This window comes from Carettochelys insculpta, chromosome 3 (assembly GCF_033958435.1).
Source record: "Carettochelys insculpta isolate YL-2023 chromosome 3, ASM3395843v1, whole genome shotgun sequence".
NCBI classification, from domain to species: Eukaryota; Metazoa; Chordata; order Testudines; family Carettochelyidae; genus Carettochelys; species Carettochelys insculpta.
This window is the reverse complement of record NC_134139.1, coordinates 184,214,285-184,237,465: the sequence shown is the minus strand read 5'-3', so window position 1 is coordinate 184,237,465 and position 23,181 is coordinate 184,214,285. Positions and strand designations below refer to the sequence as shown.

The 23,181-nt window shown below is 42.9% G+C and overlaps 1 protein-coding gene across 2 annotated transcripts in view; it reads left to right on the top strand.

Annotated features, from left to right (window-relative positions):
* Positions 1–23,181, top strand: part of NBAS (NBAS subunit of NRZ tethering complex) — a 353,016-nt gene that overhangs the window by 44,680 nt on the left and 285,155 nt on the right. For both annotated transcript variants that reach the window (XM_074991286.1, XM_074991287.1), the window contains exons 13-21: positions 5,308–5,371; positions 6,872–7,065; positions 9,023–9,280; positions 9,742–9,867; positions 11,361–11,512; positions 15,624–15,761; positions 16,095–16,173; positions 18,813–18,917; positions 19,267–19,403. In XM_074991286.1, the coding sequence (XP_074847387.1) occupies positions 5,308–5,371; positions 6,872–7,065; positions 9,023–9,280; positions 9,742–9,867; positions 11,361–11,512; positions 15,624–15,761; positions 16,095–16,173; positions 18,813–18,917; positions 19,267–19,403 (1,253 nt within the window). The remainder of the gene's footprint in view (positions 1–5,307; positions 5,372–6,871; positions 7,066–9,022; positions 9,281–9,741; positions 9,868–11,360; positions 11,513–15,623; positions 15,762–16,094; positions 16,174–18,812; positions 18,918–19,266; positions 19,404–23,181) is intronic.

Below are 23,181 nucleotides of genomic sequence, written 5' to 3'. Positions count from 1 at the left end.
ACACTTTCAACCGCCTTGTTGACTCTCTGGCCCCCCATGCCGCGCCGGCTGCCGCAGCGCCCGCCCTGACTGCTCCACCCGCCGCACCACCTGCTGCTCCGCTTGTCGCCGTCCTGTCCGCCGTCGCCCTGCCATCCACCAGCGAGGGCTGGACTGCCAAGGGACCCCTGGAGCCACCTGAGACTCGCCGGGCATATCTTCCAGTCCGCCCCGCCCGCAGCCAGCCCCGGACAGGGCTGCGGCCGCGGCGGGGCTCTCGACCGCCCACCCCCAGTGCCGGACTTTAGGGGCATGGGGCCCGGGATGTGCCCCCCCCCCTTGTATATAGTTGATTTTTAAAAAAGGACTCTGATGGACAGTTGTAGGTCTCTTTTTTTTGTGCCCCCCTTTGCCCCGTTCTCCCCTTTATCATCCCTGGTTTTCTTTTTAGTGAACAAACTTTTTTATTACTATTTTTTTCTTTGTACACATTACTTTTGTTACACACATCTTGTATATAGTTGGTTCTTGTTTTAATTCTAGTTCCAAAAAAACAAAGTTCTCAAAGAAAAAGCAGTTTAAGTTCAGCCACAAGTGCGTGCTGTCATTTGTCCAGGAAAAGTGTGTGGGGGGGGTGCGCTTGGGTGCTCCATGGTGTGGGCTTTGGGGCAGGGAGTGTTGTGGAGGAAGGGGTGGGCAGTGGGGGGCCTGGCAGAGTTCACCCTGCGGCGTCATCATCGAAGTGGGCCCGCAGGGCCTCCCGGACCCGGGTCCCTTCGGGGTCCACCTGCCGACTGGGGGCAGCGGGGGGCTGCACGTTGGCCCTGCCGGCCTCCACAGCCCAGCCCTGGAAAAAGGCCTCCCCCTTGCTCTCCACAAAATTGTGCAGGGCGCAGCAGGCACCCACAATCGGGGATGTTGTTGGGGCCCGCATCCAGGCGGGTCAGGAGACATCTCCAGCGTCCTTTCAGGCGGCCAAATGAGCGCTCCACCACCTGGCGCGCTTGGTTCAGGCGCTGGTTGAAGCGCTCCTGGCTAGCGGAGAGATGGCCTGTGTACGGGTGCATGAGCCAGGGCCGGAGGGGGTATGCCGCATCTGCGATGATGCAGAGGGGCATGGTGGTGTCCCCCAGAGGGATCTCCCGCTGGGGGATGTAGGTCCCCGCCTCCAGCTGGCGGCACAGGCCCGAGTTCTGGAAAACCCGGGCGTCATGGGTGCTGCCAGGCCAGCCCACATACATGTCCTGGAAACAGCCCCGGCTGTCCACCAAGGCCTGGAGGACCACAGAATGGTAGCCCTTGCAATTGATGTAGTGTCCTCCACTGTGATGCGGGGCGCGGATGGGGATGTGAGTCCCATCCAGAGCCCCGAAGCAACTGGGGAAGCCCAGGGTGGCAAAGGTCGCGATGGTGGAATCTGGGTCCCCCAGCCTCACGAGCCTGTGCAGGAGCATGGTGTTGATGGCACGCACAACCTGCAGGGAAAGCACATGGGAGAGCACCAATGAGGGGTGAGCAGGGTGTGTGTGGCCCTGCCCTGCCCTGCCCTGCCCTCTGCTGCCCGGGCCCCCCTCCCCTGCCCTGCCCTGCCCTCCCCCCGTGGGTCCTCTTACCTCCATGAGGACAGCCCCGACAGTGGCCTTGCCGACACCAAACTGCTGTCCCACGGATCGGTAGCTGTCTGGAGTGGCCAGCTTCCAGACAGCGATGCCGACCCGTTTCTCCACAGGGAGGGCACGCCGCATGGCAGTGTCCTGGTGCCTGAGTGCGGGGGTGAGCCACTGGCACAGCTCCATAAATGTCTGCCAGCTCATCCTGAAGTTCCTGAGCCAGCGGTCGTCGTCCCACTCCTCAAGCACCATCCGCTCCCACCAGTCGGTGCTGGTGGGGTAGCTCCACAGCTGCCGGCGTGTGAGGCGGGGAGGAGGGGGGTGTGCTGCAGGGTTGGGGGTTGAGCCCTGGTACCTTGGGGGCAGCTTCTCCTCCGGTGTAGCAAGGAGGTGCTCAGCTGTCTCCCGCATGGTATGGATCAGGGCGAGCCCTGCTCCTGCCGGGAGGGCTGGGTAGACCTCTGGTGGCTGCTGTTGCTGCTGCTGCTGCTGCTGCTGCTGGGGGTCCATGCCTGCGTCGCCCGGGTCTGTGTGCCTATGGCTCCTTGGACCGTTTGCTGTGCAGGCTGAGTGTGTCTGCGAGAGGCCCTTTAAGGGAGCGGCTAGCTGTTGCCCCGGAAGCGCTAGTCCGCCCTGTGACCCTGTCTGCAGCTGTGCCTGGCATCCCTATTTCGATGTGCGCTACTTTGGCATGTAGGTGTTCCCTCGCAGCGCCTATTTCGATGTGGTGCTGCGCAACGTCGATGTTGAACGTCGACGTTGCTAGCCCTGGAGGACGTGTAGACGTTACTCTATTTCTATGTTTCTACATCGAAATAAGCTATTTCGATGTAGGCTTCACGTGTAGACGTAGCCAGAGCCATTCTAGCTTTTTGTGCCTTGGTATACTGATTGAGTCATAATCACCGGGACTTAGTGCTTACAGTTCCCCCTCTGCTCTTTGTCTCACCATGAGTGGTCCCTTCACCACAAAGTAGCTAGATCCATCTGCCATAGGTGGAGGTTTCTTGTTATTGACCTGTTTACTGCGAAGTAGAACAGGAAATTGCTGCAGTTTTGCTTGCCACATTGTCACAGCCTGGGCTTGTTTACAGATGTCCTCCTACTTCCATAGACAGAGCTCCTTTTCAGTGAATTTCCTTGCATTCCTCCTCTGGCGCACAAGGTCCTTCTAAAAGTTAAATGAGATGAAACAACAGTTATTCTGATAGTCCTTGTATGGCTGTGCCAACACTGGCTCGGCATGCTACTGGATCTGTTGGGAGTTCCCCTGTTGCTGCCTCTGCGCTTCTTGGCCCCCATCTTGAAAGATCCCAACCATTTGCTCCACCTGAACCTCAAGGCCTTCCCACCTGGCTGTGTGTGGATCCTTTGTAGCTGAAACTAGTTGAGTCTATTCAGAGCAAATCTGCCAAGTCTTTCGAGATAGTGTGAAATGGTCTGCTAGACCAACTTATCTCACCAAATGAAAGTGTTTCTTGGTGTAGTCATCCTAACAGGCTGCTCACCACCTTGTTCATGGCTCCAGTCTGTTCTGGAGTACCTGCTTCATCTGAAACAAAAAGATTTAGCCATTTCATTGATCAAGATGCATCTAGTGGCAGTCTCATCCTTTCACCCTCTGGTGGACAGTAGGTCCACCTTCTCACACAAAATGTCCATTTGGTTCTTATTAGCAAGACTATTTATTTTCAAATTCACAAACCCATTCCATTGTGGGCCCTAAACTCTGGTCCATGTAAGATTCATGGATCTTTCTTTTGAGCAGCTTAGACCGTGCCTGCTGTTCTGTCTCTCCTAGAAACTTGCCTTCTGAGTAATGACTATTTGGCCTAGGAGGGTTTCAGAAATCAGGACCCTTATGTCAGAATCTGCATATACTGTGCCAAGCACAAGGTCCAACTGCAGCCCTACCCAGCATTTCTGCCAAAGGTCGGCTTGTAATTTTATACTAATTAGGTTACTTTCTTGCCTGTTTTTCTTCCCAAAATCTAACCAAAAAATATGAGAGTGATGTTGTCCACATGCAGGATGATGGATGTGCCCTGGCCTTCTGCATTGAGGACACAAAGTCATTCTGTAAAACTACGTGACTCTTTGTGTCAATAGCAGACCAGATAAAAGACTCACCAGCTTCAGCCCACAGAACGTCATCCAGGATCACTTCCTGTGTACATACAAGCTATGAGCAGGCAGATGTCCCACCTTCTTCCATCTTGACAACATGTTTGAGTGCTTGGACTTCATCAATGATGTTTCTGTTCCAGTTCCCAATCCAAAAACACGTGCAGATAGGTGACATAATCATCAGTACATATTTTCTCCTCTCCCTGCACTTTCACCCAGTAGGTTAGAAATGATGCCAAACTTAGCAGAGCAGTATTGCGATTGACATTTCTATGAACTCCAATCCCATCTCTTCTGGTACTTCTTGGGAGTCATCTAACTCCCAAGTATGTATTTGTGCAAACACTTGAAGGAAAAAAAAAACCTCAGATGTTGCTCATGTCCATTCCATAACCTATCCACGTCCATATCTATTGGAGTTAGCTGGCAAGAGAGATACTGAGAGTATGTGGTACTGGCTGGGGCTCTTATACAGGTGCGTGTGTGTGTCACCAGAGGGTGCTAGAGCTGGACACCCCTGAGGGAAAACTCTCCAGTGACTATGTGGAACGCTCACATTTTATGTAGAATGGATGTGAACAACATACTTTGAAAAACAAGCTGCAAAAAGGTTACTAACTGTTGTATAGGAGAAAATATTCCAGTAAAATGCACCTTCTGTTTTACACTGAATCCATTTGATTTAATAAAATATGGGGTGAGAACAGGCATGTCAATGACAATGTGGTCCGAGTGTGCTTTTGTGCTGATTAATAAAAAATCCCAACTGGTAAACCTTTCATTTCACCAAAACTGTGCCCTATCTGGTTTTTAAAGTGTTGAGAGGTGTCTCTTTGGTGTTTCAAATTGCTTAAGAGTTTGCCACTATGTCCTGTATCTAGACAGTGCCATGCATCCTTACTATACTCGGTAGATGGGGGAAAAAAAAGACTTTCTGACACCACATTCTGTGTGAGATTCATCATCACTGTCCTGCAGCGCATCTTTATATGATCTTTCCAAAATGAAGAAAAATATATTTCAGTACCCAGAGAAGGTGGATGCATGTGCAGAAGTCACCAAATGCTGCTGGAATTCATGGTGACGCTTTCTGTGATTTATAACAAATAATTGTTCTCTTAAAATACCAGTGGTTAAACTAATCACATGCAGTGTGGGAAAGTGGGTAGCTTAATTGCATATTATTAGAAATTCATGGGCAACCATTGCCCTGAAATGCTAGCTGTATCAGTGCTCTTATCTGTTGATTGATCCTGGTTTCTTATATAGGAAATGAGCCACTACAGGATACTATATTAGATGGACTAAGGGTCTGATCCATTGTGCAATTCCTATATATCTAAAATAAGCATTTTTACAAAAATTCCATGTTGTTCATCTGATCTGGTGAGGAAAGTCTGAATTTCATTCCAATGAGGATTGGATTTATATGGGTGTAGTCTTAGTGATGATAGAGAAGTTTGAGAATGGAAATTTGAAAGTGTTACCTTTTGTGCAAAGTAGCTAGGCACCAAGGGGGCAACGTGTTTTCTTTTTTAAGACGATTGCTTACTAATATATTTAACATAACGTTCCTACTTATTTTTTCTAGCCAGGCTATGATGAGGTCAATCCAGAGTGGAGGCTTTCTGCAGAAAAAAGAAAGAAAATAAAAGGTGGGTGGTGTAGTCACATTATTATTTTAAACACTGATGTTCTGAAAAAAATATTTACATTGATTAAAGAACATAGTGATTGCCTGGTATAGTTGCCAACATTGTGCATCTTTTTTGAATTTGCAATTCATCCTGGCTTACTAAGTTCCACAATGCAAATGTTTTAAAATAATCTGTTAAGCATACTTTGCAGAATATCCTTTTACAGAAAATGTAGGGCTTTTTTATTCTTGATTAATGGTTGTGTGTCCTAGTTTTGTGGAAGGCTTAACGCTTAGCAAAAATATCTTCCTGACTTGAGAATGCATGAAGCAATAATTAGCACGTTACAGAAATTTGTAGCGTGAACTAGAAAGCCTCTTGGATATTTTGGCGCCAGTGAAAGTGAACCTCCTAGCTCAGCTCATACAGCTTGGTTTCCAAAGCCTAGGGAGGTGAGTGAGCTTCGGAGTCCAAGTGCATGAGACTGTGCCTTTGATCTTGTAATGAACATGGTTAGGTCCAATGATGGCATCCCCAGAATAAATATGTGGGCAAAGTTGGCAGCGGGGTTTGTTGCAAGGAAAAGTTCCAGGATTAGTATTTATAGTGGTGTAGCTTCTGACTGCTGCATTCTGTCAAAGACCTAAGAATGTGTGTCGTAGAGCACAGAGAATTTAAAAACAGATTACTGCAAGAGGTATGTGAAATGGAACTCATATTCAAATTTGACACACTAACATGTGGTATGAACAAAGACATCAATTACCTAACAAATTACAAGGACCACTTCCCTTCCTTTGATGCTCATAATTACCTCAGGCCCGACACTAAACATCCGCCATCCCCTTATCCCCCTCCTTCAGTCCTATTTGGTTTGTCAGTTTTTAATTGTGTTTTTTTTGTTCCTCTATACCTATATATGTCAGTCTGTATTGGAAATGAAATTGATGTAACGAAGTAGGTCTGTCCCATGAAAGCCCATCACTGAATAAATTGTTTTGTTAATTTTTTTAAGTGCTACATTTCTCCTGTTATGTTTTATCTTCATAGCTATATATTCTCCCAGGATGGTCATCTAGGAGTTCTGTTTTAAGTTGTGACATGGCCTCCAGCTGGGTTCAATTTCCTCTGCATTCCATCAGTAATTATCTATTCATTTGCCAAAGAAAATCACTCTCACAGCTGTCTTGAAGAATGATCGACCAAATCTTTATCCAGTATTCAAAACCTGTTATATTCGTGCAAGTAAATCAGCTTGCTGTAGATTAGTGTTTTTAAGCAGTATTTAAAAAATAATCCAATTAGGTCAAAATCCATAATGGTTCAGTTGTACTTTCATTAATACAGAGTTTATTGTAATTTCAAACACCATTACGGTAAAATAGAAATTTAGTGACATGAGGTTTCATGTGACATTGATGAGTAAGATTATTAAATTGGACCACCATATGAAATCTTGTAATGTAGACCCTTCAGCTCGTTTTGTTGTTACAAATGTTTTTTATTTTCCCCTTTTAGATCAAGAATCATATTACTCCCTTATGGATGTAAATTGGTGGGCAGAAAATGCTGTCATCTTGGCTCGCTGTTCTGGTGCTTTGACTGTGTCATCTGTGAAAACATTAAAAAACTTATTGGGGAAATCATGTGAATGGTTTGAAAGTTCCCCCCAGGTCACTTCTTCTCATGATGGAGGATTTCTAAGCCTGGAGGTAATAAAACATATTGTAAAAATACTAAGAAAAAAATACCTCATTGAAATATAATAAAATCTCACTTTTTTTATTTTGCTAATGTGCACAACCCAAAAAGTTTATGCAAAAGATGGTCCTCTCTCCCTAGGTGCTGTAATGAAATCTTTTGGTTGTGTCTACATGAGGAAGTAACTTCAAAGTTTTTGACATTAGGCACTACTTCAAAGTAGTCAGCAGAGAGTCTACATGCATTTTTTGCTTACTTCAGAGCCCAACTTCAAAGTCTCTACTATGTTCCCGGGAATGAAGTAGTGCCCTACTTCGAAGTGTAACATTGAAGTAGGGTGTGTGTAGATGCTCAACTTCAAAGTTGCACTTGGAAGTAGGCAATTTTGAAGTTATTTTTGTAGTGTAAACACAGCCTATGTGTTCATTGTGTTTACAAATTGTTTGATCATATGCATTCTGCAGAACTATACTAAATGACGAAAGCCAAGTACATCTGAACAAAATAATTTGAAATTGTTGCTTTTCTGATTGCCTTTTTTTCTGACTAATGTCCGGAATTCACTAACTTGAAAAGTATTTTCTGGTCGTAAGCATAAATAAACAAGACTCTGCTTTACTGAGACCTTTGTTTAGTTTGAGTATCAACTCTTTGCTCTATTTAATTTTGTGCCACTTGGAATAAATCAGTTTTCTTCAAGCTGTTTTAATCAGAAGGAAGAATAATCTTGTCCATAAGTTTGAGATTTTTTTTCATTCTGTGATATATACAAGAAAAATTATATGTACAAATTTGTACAGCAGAGTGGCAATTGCTGTGTGAGTTATTATGTATAATATTGCATGAAAAATCTGTAAACCTCAATTATTGTTTCTCAGATAGAACTCTCATTAGCCTAGAAATCTTGTGACTAGCATGTTTGAAGTTGGAAACAGTATTTGTTCCTGTCCCTTCTCCCAAGGAGAAAAAAAATTGCTATTAAAAACAAACTATGTAAAATGTATATTTTCATTTATTTAAGTTATACCAAAAAAAGCCCACAACCCTCTGGAATATTGCACCATTACATTTCAATCCAAGGAACTAAATCTTTGATTGATTTCTCTGTAAAACTGTTACAGTATGTTAGTCTTACAACATATGAATGGCCATTCTGGCTCAGATCAGAAGTCCATGTAGCCCATTATCTTCTCTTCTCCACAGTGACCAATGCCAGTTGTTTTAGAGGGAGTGAATGGAATAAGCAGTTATCAAGTGGTCTATCCCCTGTTCCCCATACCCAAACAAGACAAATTAAAAACAAAACAAAAAAAAAGGCCGAACACCTCTATATCACAGTTATTGCTAACACTTGTTTCAGAATAGCATGATTGCAATATAAACAAGTTTATTCACATGTCCATGAAAAGACACATTACTATAGAATTGATGTTGACTGAAAGACCTGAAAAGCTTCCTACCATTTGGCTTTTTACTGTACTTTTAGGATGTTAACTTTGACCTAATTAGAGAAAAGCTTATTACATTGATACAGAATTCCAAATAATTGATTAAATATATAATTTTTCAGTGTGCATACTGTTTAACTCATGAGTTACCAATCTTATCTGCTATCAGAAAAGATACAGACTTCCTCTGAGTTTCCCACTCCATTTGGCTTCCTGTCTTTATCGGAGGACATTGAGTTTGACTGGTTGCCCACTGAGATTTATGGAAGTCTTCCTGTTAACTTCTGGGGGCTTTGGATCATGTCTCTAGTCCAGGATGGGGAGCCAAGATGCATTCTTGAAGTACAAATTACCAGTTACAAAGATAATGTTTTTAATGTACAGAAGTGAATGTGTGTGTGTGATAGAGTCTTGATCCTGAAGTTGATGTGAATTGTTGTTGATTAGCATTTTCCAGAATGAGGCAGGAGCAAAGTAACAACAACATATTGCGAGATTTAAAAATTGCTTTTCTATGCAGTGCGAGATAAAACTGGTTCCAAAAAGATTACGCATGGAGAGCAGACCTGGTGAAGAAGATGAAGGAGAAGATGATTCCGACTTGGCTGATGAAACTTCTGCCAAGGCCAGATACTTCAGTTACCTAAAGCAAGGCTTGTATTTTGTGACAGAAATGGAGCGTTTTGCTCCTTCACGAAAACGTCCACGTACTATTACAAAGAATTATCGCCTTGTGAGTTTAAGGTCTACAACCCCAGAGGAGCTTTACCAGAGAAAGGTGAGACACGAAACTTGGACAACAGTACAGATTAACATAAAATAACTGTTTTTCATTGTTTTTAGGAAGACCAGCTTTGATATCTTCCTGTATTTCTAAGGTGTTGTATTGTATGAAAAAAAAAAAAAACAAAAAAAAAAAAAACCCACAAACCTCAGTTATCTTCCTTCTGGTAAAACTCTCATTGACCTAGAAGTTTCACAGATGGTATGTTTGACAGCAAGAGAGTTGTTAGCTCTCCATTTATGCACATGCCTTTTTCTATCCTGGTATTGTCTCTTAATAGCCTTCAGTGTTTGTGGAGGATGAGGTATTAAGATCTTATTTTTCTTAAGTGCTTGTTTTTTTGGACATTGCTGTCCTCACATATTCTCTCTCACTACAAGTATACACTTCACAAATACACATGCACAAAGCAGCTCCATTCTGTCAAAGATGTTTGGTTATGTTCCTTGTGTTAGATTGATAATGAAGAATATGATGAAGCTTTATCTTTGGCTCAAGCATACGGTCTGGATTCTGATCTTGTCTATCAGAGACAGTGGAGGAAATCAACTGTTAACATTGCTTCTATTCAAGACTACCTGGTAATTTTTTACATTGAATTTAATTTGTTAATAGCCTCATAGAAATTGAAATCATATTCTAATTTATGTAACAAAGTTGGTGTCAGTTTCATAGAATTGTAGAAGATTAGGATTGGAACAGCTCTCAGGAGGTCATGTAATCCAACTTCCTGCTCAAATCAAGACCGATCTCAGCTAAATCATTGTAGCCAGGGATTTATCAGGCTTAAAAATCTCTAAAGATGGTGACTCCACCACTTCCGTAGGTAACACATTCCAGTGCTTCATCACCATCCTATTGATATAGTTTTTCCTAATTTAGTTTTTCTAGATTTTCTGCACCACAATTTGAGACCACAGTTTCTTTTTTGTCATCTGCCACCACTGAGAACAGACTAGCTCCATCATCTTTAAAGCCTCCCTTCAGGAATTTGAAAGCTGTTGTCATGCCCTCCCCCTGTGTTGGTTGAAATTACTGTTTGTTTTTGAGCTTATGATAATTTAAACGTGACGTTCTTGTGATTAGGTAGCATTAACAGAGCGTCAAATGCTAATTGAAAAGGTGCCATAGTAATATTGTATTCATAACTGTTCTCCATATGTTATCTAGAATTTGCACTGGAGTGCTTGACAGTGTAATCTTTTATTTCTAGGGCACATTAGAAGCATGTGCTGAAAGAGAATATGTTGAAAATAGCTTTTGAAGGTGGCCTTATAATACACTTAGTTGGGAATACTTGTATGCTATCTTCAGAATTGTAGTTAGCACAGAGTGGCCATACTAAGTAGGGAGAAAATTTAGAGCCCTGAAATCAAAGAAGAATAGGCTTTAATCCTAGTTCTGTGTCTGAGTTGATGAGTGACATTTATCAAGTCACTTGATATCTATACCTCAGTTTTCCCTTCTATAAGTTGGTTAAAAAAATGTATGCTGTACAGTGCACTATAATCTTTGAATGGAAGGAAAATATTATTACATTAGTATGGTTAGAGACTGAGGAATGCCAAAATTTATACACGGTATTCTATCTGCTAGTCAATGACGTGCTGGTTATTTTAGAAATTCATTTATGCTCACTAATACAATATTAAAACAAAAAAGCAGTCCAGTAGCACTTTAAAAACTAACAAAATAATTTATTAGGTGATGAGCTTTCATGTGACAGACCCTGGACTGCTTTTTTGTTTTGATAGTATATAGACTAGCACGGCTATCTCTCTGTTACTATAATACAATATGGATCATTTAGTGATAGGAAATGCTATAAACAAAACAAAACAAGGTTGAAATTTAAAATGAAAGGTACGTTTTCTTTTTCTTTTCTCTTTTTTTTTTAAACTTAAACTGGTTGATTCACTTGTTTAATTCACATTGAGTCATCAGATTAAATTGACAACATTCTAAATGGAAGAGAGGCAAATTGAAAAAAAAATAGAAGACACTGATCTCAGTGCTTTGTTGGGTTATAACATGTTGCACCAAGCTTACTTCTCTCTTTCTCTCATTTGGCTAGAGTAAAATTAAGAAGCGTTCCTGGGTTCTTCATGAATGCCTGGAAAGGGTTCCTGAAAATGTGGATGCTGCCAAAGAGTTGCTACAGTATGGTTTAAAAGGCACAGACTTGGAGGCTCTCATAGCTATTGGAAAAGGAGAAGATGGTGGCAGGTTTGTTGGAATGATTGTGTACTGAGTGCTTAGGAATTATGCACTGAATTTGTTAGTTTAATTACCAACTGCAATCTTAGAGATTTTGTAGGACACATGGTCTTTAAAATATGTCCCCGTAAAAATAGCTGTAACCAATACTAAAGACAGCAGTCAAGTTCTCCTGTGAATGAAAAGAAAGAAAATGGCAGTTTGAGAAGTTGAATGAGATAGAGGGGAAATGAATGCATAGACAATAATATGGAAGTCGACTCAATCTTCCTAAAATTCAGCTTCTACTTTGATTTCTTTGATGATGATGATGATCTTAGTCTAATTTGAACCACTTTCTTTACTCTGGAAGGAATTCTGCACCAAAATTAAAATTCTGTGCGTAATATTTTAAAAACTTAGTAACAGAGAGAAAGCCATGCTAGTCTATATACTATCAAAACAAAAAAACAGTCAAGTAGCACTTTAAAGACTAACAAAATAATTTATTAGGTGAGCTTTCATGGGACAAACCCACTTCTTCAGACCATAGCCATACAAGAACAGACTCAATATTTAAGGCACAGAGAACCAAAACCAGTAATCAAGGTGGACAAATCAGAAAAAAAATTATCAAGGTGAGCAAATCAGAGAGTAGCGGGGCAGAAGGGGGAGTGGTGGGGCGGAGTCAAGTATTAGAGTAAGCCAAGTATGCAAACGAGCCCCTATAGTGACCCAGAAATTTCCAATCTCAGTTCAAACCACATGTTAATGTGTCGAATTTGAATATGAGAGAGAGTTCAGCAGCCTCTCTTTGAAGGGTGTTGTGAAAATTTCTCTTCAGTAACACGCAAACTCTTAAGTCATTAACAGAATGGCCTACTCCATTAAAATGCCGACTAACAGGTTTGTGGATCAGGAGTGTTTGGACCCATGGTGTAGAGACTCTAGAAGAATTCCACAGAGACTTTAACAATCTGCACCCCACCATCAACCTATGCCTCGATTACTCCACACAAGAGAGAAATTTCCTGGACACTACAGTACAAATCAAGGATGGCCTGATTGGTACAACACTGTACCGAAAACCCACTGATTGCTATGCTTATCTACACCATTTTAGCTTCCATCCTGCACACATAACTAGGTCCATTGTTTACGGCCAAGCCCTTAGGTACAGTCGCATTTGCTCTGATCCTACTGACATAGACCAAGAGCTACAAGATCTTTACCAAATATTCATAAACTTGAATTACCCAGCAGGAGAAATGAAATAAAATATCAACAGGGCCAGATGAGTACCCAGAGACCGGCTACTCCAAGATAGGCCCAAAAAAGCAAAGAACAGAGCACCACTGGTCATCACCTAGAGCCCCCAGCTCAAACCACTGTAACGAATTATTGAAGACCTACAACCTATCCTTAATCAGGATGCCACATTCCAGAAGGCCCTAGGGACAGGCCTGTTCTCTCCTACAGACAACATCCCAACCTTATGAGGATTCTCACCGACAGCCACAGTCTATACTGCAAGAACACCAGTCCTGGGATTTTTCCTTGCAACAAAGCCCGCTGCCAGCTTTGTCCACATATCTTTTCTGGAGATACTGTTACTGGACCCTAACCAGGTTATTCACTGAATCATGGCATGTTCTCATGTTCCTCAGCTAACATCATATATGCCATCATGTGCCAGCAATGCCCAGGTGCTTTGTATATTGGACAGACTTCAGACTCTCTTAGACCAAGAGTTGATCGGCACAAAACAGACATAAGAACACTCCTGATCCACAAACCTGTTAGTTGGCATTTTAATGGAGTGAGCTATTCTCTAATGACTTAAGAGTTTGCGTGTTACTGAAGAGAAATTTCCATAACACCCATCAGGGAGGCTGCTGAACTCTCTCTTATATTCAAATTTGACACATTAATGCACGGTTTGAACCGAGATCGGAATTTTTTGGGTCACTATAGGGGCTCGTTTGCATACTTACATAGGTTTTTGCAAAATAGCACAATATAATTATGCCAATTTCAATTATTTTGGTAATTTTATTTCAAAATACCTTTCAGTATCTATGTTTTTTAAGAATACAGACAATACAAAAGAAATACTTTTTGACAAATAGATTCTTTGCTGCTTCTATTAATACAGAATTCTGAGTACAGGTTGAACCTCTCTCATCGGGCACCCTTGGGACCTGACCGGTGGCAGACAAGAGAATTTACCAGATGATGGGAGGTCACTTCCACTGTTTACTGGGCTCCTAAAAGACATTTGCGGTAAATTTACATCTAAATAACAGCACAAAACACTGAGAGCCAGAAGTGTAAACAAACATTGTGGGACCACAGGAAACTTGGCCACACCCATGATGAGTGATCATCTGGCTAACTAAAATCATGCTGGATTACGGAGTTTGCCGGGCAAGAGAGTTCCGGATTACAGAGGTTCAGTCTGTAATTTACTTAAACTACAATTCAGAGACATATTTCCCACGCCCCTCAGAAGTAGTGTAAGAGCTTTTGGGAGCCATGGAGCATCTGAGGGAGAAGGAAGTAGTGCTGGGAAGGACCTTGGGTGTGAACTTTGAGGGTTGTCGCATGTGAGTGGAAAGAGTATGGAACTGTATTTTGGAGGGTGAAGGTAAAGAGGAGGGGAGATTGTTAGGGAACTGTTCCCATGCGGACGCTGGCTGACTCTTAGTGTCTCTGTCAGTCAGCCACCCCACCACTGCTCTTTTAGTCCTGCATACCAATTTAGCCATCCTATCTCTGTATGTTCCTGAATCCACACTACCATTTAGCCCCTGCTCCAGTCTGTAGCCCCCAGCAGCTCTGGATGTTCCACATTTGTGCCCCCCATAGCCCATATCTTCTGTTTTGGCCCCACAGGTAGTACTTTATGAGAAAGCTGGCCTCTACTTTGTCCGTATCTGTATTTGGGCTGCTCTAGAAATTGACGCTTTCTGTTCTGGCACCCTAGCAGCCCCAGAGGGGCAACAGACATGACTGCAGCATCTTTCTGACAGAATATGTTTTCTCCAGGGGAGATTAAAAATTTTAGCACATGAATTTGGTGCACGTGCAGTGGTGCAGATTCCCCCAGGTGCAAGTGTTGAATTAGCCTTTTTTCAAAGCCTGCTTTTGCCTTAATTTTTAAGATGTGTAGGTTAGAAAAAAAAATCTGGAGAGAACATAGCATCCTGCTGTCTCAATACACTGGTGCTAGGTAATTTCTTCTTGTGTGTGTATGCAATAACTGTCACGTATAACAGTATGTGCTGTGGAAATAGTGTTAGGAGTTTGGTTGCTTGTTGATTTTGTAAACTTTTAATGGATGAAAACCTTGTGTATTTTGTGAAGAAAATGTGCAGAATGCTCATCCTGTTGTTTCTGATACACTTGAATCTCAATAATCTGGGTGTCCCTTGTCTGGGAACACCTGTGGTTTGGGCGCTGGCAGAGGGAGGAGTAAGCATCTGTTTGTGCTGCTGCTCCCCCTACTGCCCCAGCTGAGTGAATGGTAGCACAACAAAGTCCTTCACTGGAGGCTTTTCTCCCTGCTGCTGTCATAGTGGCAAGAGGTGGTGCCCAAGAGTGGCTGTGGGTCCTGGGCCACGTGTGCCCCTGGGAGCTAAGTGCCAGGTGAGTGCCTAACCATGTTGCCCTCATGCTCAAACTGGGCATCCCCATCCCCTCTGCACTCTCCACCCTGACCCTGCATTCCCACCCTCACCTATAGCACCCCACCCCAGTGTGCTCCTGCACCATACCTCCCTCCCAGGCACCATATGTATTGCTGTCTGTACGACAGGTGGAATACAAATTCAGTGCTTTGCAAAATGTGTTGAAGGTGAAAATAAAAACAAAAAGCATACTTGAATTCCCATGGTCCAGAAACTTCCATAATCCATCATAGCCTGTTTCCCAAGGTTGCCAGATTAAAGAGGTTAAAAAGAATGCATCACTCAAGTTTACAATAGCAAAATTGCTTTTCAGATAATTCATTGTCACCGGTTTCAGTAAAAATCAATTCAGATACAGAAGATACAGATGGAAAGTTGTGTAAAATCTGTTGACTGAATAACCACCTCTATATGGCTTTTTATCTACATTGATTTTTTTTGTTCTTCTGCAGATTTATTTTACCAGGAGAGGTGGACATTGATGAAATCCCGTATGAAGAATTTTTGTCACCTGATGAAGAAGCAGAAAATAGAAAGGAAAGGGAGTCTAAGAAACATCAGGAACTGCTTCTATCAGTGGACTTCTCAAAGTAAATTATATGTCAGACCTAGGTTTTGGCTTAAAGTTTAAATTTATAGGATTTGTAAATACCTAATCCCACACGTGTAATTATCTTAATACATTTTACTAATTCTTTGGACAGTGGTTAAAACTGTAATCAGTATTGTATTCTGAAAGTTTCCAACTTACTGAATTTCTAGTTGTGCTTTTATTAAAAGGATCTGGTAAAACATTTCCTATTGCTTTTGAATAAATCTTTTTTCCCCCCATAAGAGTCTACTTTTGAAAGCTTAGCTATTACGTTAATATGCTGTAGCAACCCTGAAAATGTAGTGCTCTCTCTTTCTCTCTTGTAAAACAGGCTAACACTGGAACAAAAGGAGCTTTCTAGAAGCAGGCTGAAATTATTAACCTATTTAGATAGACTTGCAACTTATGAGGTAAGGAGTTCAGGTTAATCCTTTCTTGTGAACAGGTTATATTTTTTTCTCTGAATTATTTTGCTGTGTTTTCAGTCTTCTCTATTAGAAACCTTTGTTTCCTCCTGTATTTGTTTGTACTAATTTAAAAATACACCTGCTGTGCCTAGAAACCTTGAATGGTTATTATATTACAGAGATCTTTGATTGTGAAAATGGGAAATGTAATGTGTCTTTTGGGAAACAAAATGTGCAGAGAAAATGGGTTACCACATATCCCCTTATAGCCTCCCTTCCCCACCCTCTGTGGGTCAGAGGAGGGGCTGCATCGCCTTACAGGGATTGGATCTCATCTGTTGGGGGAATTGATAGGGTTCCAGCGCTCTAACAGGCTTAATGCCCAGTGGCCAGTAAGTCCTCAGCTCTGCAGCCAGGTGGTGCCAGTAAGCAGGCTAGGTGCTCTAACCTCTAAACTCAGAATCTATAGCATGAACTTAAGTTGGGAGTGCTGGCAAAGGGCCTATAGTGCCACCCTCAGGCTGGGGAACCACTGGCAAAGACCCTGTAATGCTATAGTGGGGAAGCTGCTACTCCAGGAGTGGGGTGGTGGAGGTAAGGGAATGGAGGCCCCCTGACTCCACTGTCTTCCAGCTTAGGGCCCTAATAATTCTGGGGTCTCCTACCACTGGCTCTGTGGGGATCCTCCTGTAAGATGCTGACCTGCTGTCAAGCTACAACACTATCAATAAACCCCTTCCCCTTCTTCGTCCCTCCTATTTGCTTCCTACCTGAGCTTCGGGTCAGATTCCTTTGCTCCCTGGGCTAGTAGTCCCATGAGCTCTAGCTCTTCCTTCATATCTGGCTTGTACAGGTCCAGGATGCTGTCTGGCTCGGCAGCAGCAAATAGAACACATTTGTCTCTTGTCCTGATTCTGCTCCCACTGAGCTAGGGACTCTGTCTTTTGTACTTCCCACTCCACTTGTTCACTCAGGGTGGATGGGGCAGAGAGGGTAGTTATTCCCCCTCTGGGATGGAGGGAGGCCACACCACCGCATTACACCCCTTCATCATGGTACAGACCAAGTAGAACCGTTCAGATGTAGCTGCCATTCTACCATGGAAATCTGCTTTCAGCATTTTTCATGAGACACTGGCAGAAATGTCTGAGCACCACTGCAAAAGACAAGCCACAGTGATGGAAATACCAATTTGTTTTTCAGATACAGATGCATGAATTTAGCAGTGATGTTAGATTGTACTAGAATCAAAACTCTGGAAATTTACAGTTGAGGTATTTTAGTAATTTAAGGTTAGAAGTACCAAGTTTCTATGTTCATTTGAGATCCGAAACTAAACATTCAAATGGATTTTTCCCGGTATATTAGATTTCACTTAGTTTGAACAAAACTAGTGGATTATATGGAATCCAAATTGATTCATAATTAAATTCCTAACCATGTGTGTCTCATAAGTGTAAAAAGTCTCCCATGGTTTTGTTCTTGTCTTAAACAGACACTATGCACTTGAAATCTAGATAATTAAAAAAGAAAATCAGTATAAAGCTTCAGATAAGAGAACTGCTCCTATCCTCAAAGTGATTTTTTTTCTTGTAGTTTTATAGCCACAATAGGTAACTGTTGCTGTGTGGAAGACCCACAGAAATGGCAGGGAGGATAATGACTACTAGAGGCCCTGTTGCAGCTCTGCTTGCAAAGGGAAATTGGTCTGGAAGGAAGTTGTAGACAGAAACTTCTTGTGTATGGGTGGAGGGGCTCCACTGGGGGGGTTGAGCTGGGCCCTGTGCTGGCCAAGGTGGTGGGGGGGCTGGGGCTGGCATGCTGTGGAGGGGTGGGAGGGCTCTGTTGTGGGTGCTGAGGTTGGGCCCTGCACTCACTGGGGAAGGGGCTGGGGCTGTCGTGGTGTGAGAAGGGCTGTGCTGGGGGAGCTGGGACCAGGCCCTGCACTGTGTGGGGGAGGGGCTGGCATGGTGTGGGGGGTCTTTGTTGCAGGACTGTGCTGACTGGGGTTGGGACTGGGGCTGGCAGGATCTGTGTGTAGGGGTTCTGGCTGGGGACTAGGCCAGGCCTGTGCTGCCTGGTGGAGGGCCCGGGTCTGGCACAGAGCTACAGGAAAGAACATGGAAGAACCTGGCCTAGACAGACAGATGGACAGACAGAGCAAAAATAATATATATATGATTGTGGAGAGCCTGTGCAGCTGATTATATATGGAGTACTGTGAAATGTGCAGTGAACTGATGAAACAAAATTTAAGGTGTCTCTTAACAATTATAAGGAGAAAGCAAACAACAAAAGGAGAAAGCCCAAGGAAATAAACAGAAAGTGTGTGTTCTGAAGTTGGTAATGTCTCTTTAAAGTTTAGTGTGTGCATATTGTATTTCTAGAAATTATTCTTTATTCTAGAAGTATTTAGGATTAGCAGCTGGTAAAGACTTCAGAGATGAATGTTACAGTTATAATACCTATGTGCAGCATGACAGTAGAAATGATATGATTCACATTGATTGCCTGTCTAGATGATCATTTCTAGAATAACATACTGAACTATAAAGTGTCCAGTCCTTAGTTAAGCTAAGATTAAAAAAAAAATAAATTAGTATGTCTTTTAAAATCTTTTTTTTTTTTTTTAATAAAACAAGAAAATACTTGGAGGAACTCATGCAGCTGAGCAGCTATATGATGCAGAATTCTTCAAGAAGTTTCGAAATCAGAATATTATACTTTCAGCAAGAACTTATGCTCGGGTATCAATATTTATTTTTTTCACAAGTTTAGTTGTGGTGTTTCTTCTGACACTAATTAAATCCCCATAACCACATACTGAGATTCACACAATGCATTGGATGCTTTCAAAGGTTCAAGGGATTTTAAAAATAGGAATGGCATCTTTGTCTGCTTGTAAAACAGGACAAAGTTCTTCTGCTCTATCATGCTTCCAGATTATGACAATTTTTTAAATTAAATACGTGTTTTAGTCTTTAAAAATCATTATGAAATCAGAATTATAGTATTGGTTGAGTTATAATTGATAAGCAGAATCATTCTTAAACTGTTTTCGTGGTGTAAAAGAGACTATTTTCTTTTCCTATGTAGGAAAGCAATGTGAGAGCCCTGGAGATCTTGTTTACGTATCATGGTTCAGACTTGCTTCCACATTGGTTGGCAATACTCTCTAATTTTCCAGAGACCACCTCACCGCATGAGTATTCCTTTTTGCTTCCTGAAGCTTGGTGAGAAAATAATCTTTCAATATCAGTTACTGGATTACGTTTTATTTTTAGAACACTTTGAGAGATTTTGTTTTGAAAGGGTGGTTGTAATCTTAAACACAATTTGAAAACATATTGTGTGTGTGCATATGTGTGTAGCGATTGACCAGAATCAAGAGAGTGCTCTGAAATTTCATTTTATTGCATCTCTTTACTTTCATGCACGTACGTCGTCTTATTTGCCAGCCTGAGCTTATGGTCCCTCCAGGCTTGGATGATATTGGTGTATCTCCCTGTCCAGGACGACATGGACATGGTTGTCATGGAATGCCATGGCATATCTCTGACACTGTTTGCTGGTGACTGGATCCCCATAATGTGCTGGTTGGCCTTCCCTGTCTCGCCCCTCAACCTACCATGTCTCTAGCGACAGATGAATCTGATTTGGGTAACGAGGCTTGCCTAGGGTGTCTCACAACTCAGGCAGTATGTTCTGCAGAGGATCTGTCTCTCCACATCAATGTACATGAGCTTGAGGGCATTTGCTTGCCTAGCTTTCCTACCTCACATCTGCGCCCACTGTGACACAGTCCTAACAGAGAACAACATGGCCAGGTACTATATCAGCCATTAGGGGGTGCATACTCCTCCCCACTCTGCTCAGAAGCTCTGCTTCTCTGGGAACTGTGCATAGCTTACTCTATTCAGGTGGAGGCATCTTATCTCTTGGGGGTCCAGAGCCAGATGGGTGGACTGCCTCAGTTGTTAGTTCCTTGTTCATGAGTTGCTGATCAGTGTGTATGTCCTCCTCCCTGTCTTCCAAAAGTGGGTTTTCCCTGACTGGACCTCTTCACATCCTGGAACAATCACACACATCAATTCTGCTCCTTTGGGGCCTCAGTCCTGGCTCCTTAGCTAATACTACCTGATTCTATGGTACTCGGGACTAGTCTATGCCTTCCCGCCTCTGTTTCCTCCTGTGCATCAGGTACTACTCAAGATTTGCAGGGACCAAGTGTTGTCCTGCTAGCACTGGCTTGCTCTTATCAGCATTGGTACCCCATGCTGCTGGAGTTCTTGGTACTCCTGCCCATTCAGCCCCCCCACTTCCCGACCTCATCATGCAGGATTGCAATCACCTTTGCCACCCAAACCTTTGCTTCCTTCACCTCATGGTGTGGCGGCTTCGTGGGTAAATGCTGTTGTTGGAACCAAATCTGGACACTGTTTATGAAGCAAGCAGGAGGGTTTATTGCACACAGCACTGGTGGAGTGTCACTTCGCTTGTAGGCTAGTGAAGGATGCCATACAACAGGTTACAATTGATTATATAGAATGTTGATGGCTGGAGAGTGAATCAAGGGTGACGGGTGGGGGTGTGATGGAGGGGAAACCCTAGAACTCCTGGATAGAAGCTAACAGCAAGGAAAATTAGCACAATTAGCTGACAATCTAAGAAGGTTACATTAGTGCTCTCCACCCATATCTTACAGAAAGTTCTTTAAACAAAGCAAACATTAATTGACAATAAAGCGCTTTAAAGTGCTACTTGAATGCTTTTTTTGTTTTGATTAATTGACAATAATGTGTAAAGTTGTTATGTATATGTCGGTGTCACAATGCTCTCTTCACAGGGATATGACCATTCATGTTATCCCTAAAGAATCAAAGCAGAAGATAATGAAGATAAGTGACAATCAAGCCTTTGTTCCTGCCTCCCTCTGAAACATCCTAAGGCTCTCTTCCTGGAATGTGGTTGCCAGGGTGATTATCTCTATCTTTGTAACAGAGAGAGAGCCTTGCTAGTCTATGTACTATCAAAACAAAAAAGCAGTCTAGTAGCACTTTCAAGACTAACAAAATTATTATTAAATAAATTATTTTGTTAGTCTTTAAAGTCCTACTAGACTGCTTTTTTTAGCTCTGTCTTTGTTCAGGCCGGGATCACCTTCAAGGTGGGCTTAGCCGGGGAGGTGAGGGGCACAGGACACACGCATACACACACACACTACTGATATAGGCTGAGTTTCCAGACCCAAATTTAGAGCAGTGGTTCTCAGCAGAATATCATGGCTGGTCTAGGAATTTTACCCTCCACTGTTGAGCAGGCATGCACTGAACAAGTGCGGCAGGTCATCCTCAGCAGCCGCAAGCCATCTGCATGATTCTTGTACTTGGCTAGGTGGACACGTTTCTCCTGTGGGTGTCAACAGCATGGCCCCATGCATGGCATCTATATCTGTCCCTCAGGTTCTGGACTACCTTGCTTTCCTAAACCATCAGTGTCTCTCAACTTCTTCCCTTAAGGTCCATCTGGAAGCCAGCTCAGCCTTCCATCCAGAGGAGGGTGCGTATGGTTTTTGCAAACCACAGGGTGGGGTGCTTTCTCAAGGGCATGGACTACCTTCACCTACTGGCCTGCCAATTTCTTCCAGCCTGGGACCTTAACCTGGGCTCTGGGTTCTCACGGGCCACCCCTTTGATCCCTTGGCCATTTGTTCCCTCTTTTTCCTTTCCTGAAAAGTGGCCTTTCTAGCGGCTCTTACCTCTGACAGAAGGGTGCCTAAGCTCTAGGCCCTCAGGTTGGAGCCCCTGTATATGGTGTTCTATAAGGACAAAGTTCAGCTCTGTTCTCTCAGCTTTCCTTCCGAAAGCGGTCTCTGGCTTTCATACTGGCCAGGGCATTTTCCTTCCTGTGTTCTATTCTAAACCTTGTAGCCCCCAGGGGAGCAGCAGCTGCACCCTCTCAGTGTGAGATGGGTGCATCCCTTCTGCCTCAAACGGACCAAGCCCTTCCACAAGACTTCGCAGTTCTTCATGGCAGTTGCTGATTGAATGAATGAGCTTCCAGTTTCATTACAGTGCATCTCTTCCTGGATCCCATCCTGTGTATGAACATGCTACAGACTTGCCACGGTTGCCCTGTGCGCAGACCTAACTTGAATAGATACGAGCAACACATCTCGAAGAACAACAGTTACAATGGTTATCGTCATCATCAACAACTGTGGACTCAGCGCCCATTGATGTTTGATTCCTCTCTCGGTATTTCCTTCTATTTTTTCCTGTCCAGTGCAGAATGGCTTAGTTTCTGTAGACTAGCTCTGCATCAATCTACTACATCATCTACCCATTCTCTGTGGGGTCTGGCTCTCCTATTTGAACTGTCCATTATGCTGAACACCAGGGTCTTGATTTTTTCATTAGTCATTCATTCTGCAGATATGCCTGAATAGCTGTAACTTGCCTTGTATAATCTTCTGCAGTAGGTTCTCTTTCAGCTCATTAATCATATAATTCCTCATTGGTGACCTTCTGCATCCATCCTGTTCTCAGGATCTTTATATAACATCTTCTCTCCAATGCCAATATTGGTCTCTTTGACTCTTTCGTTATCACCCATGTCTCACATACGTACAACATGTTGCTGAATACACACATTTCAAGACGCTCAGCTTTGTTCCTAAGCTAATCTGTCTGCTTTTCCAGGTCTCTTCCATCACCTTCAAACTCACTCTTGCTTTTGCTGTTCTAGTTACTATTTCCTTCTTACAGTCTAGAGGCTCATACATTATGTTGCTCCCCAGATATGTGAACTTCACTCCATTTTCTAGTTTAGTCCCATCTACACTGATCATTCTTCCTATTTTCTTATCTCCAGATACCATTGTTTTTTTCATCATTGCTCATAATCAGTCTGTACCTCTTCCCTTCCTCGTTTAGCACCTGTACCGTTTTCGCTAGCTTCTCATCTTCCTCAATGGTAACCGTATCATCTGCAAACCTCAAGTTGTTAATT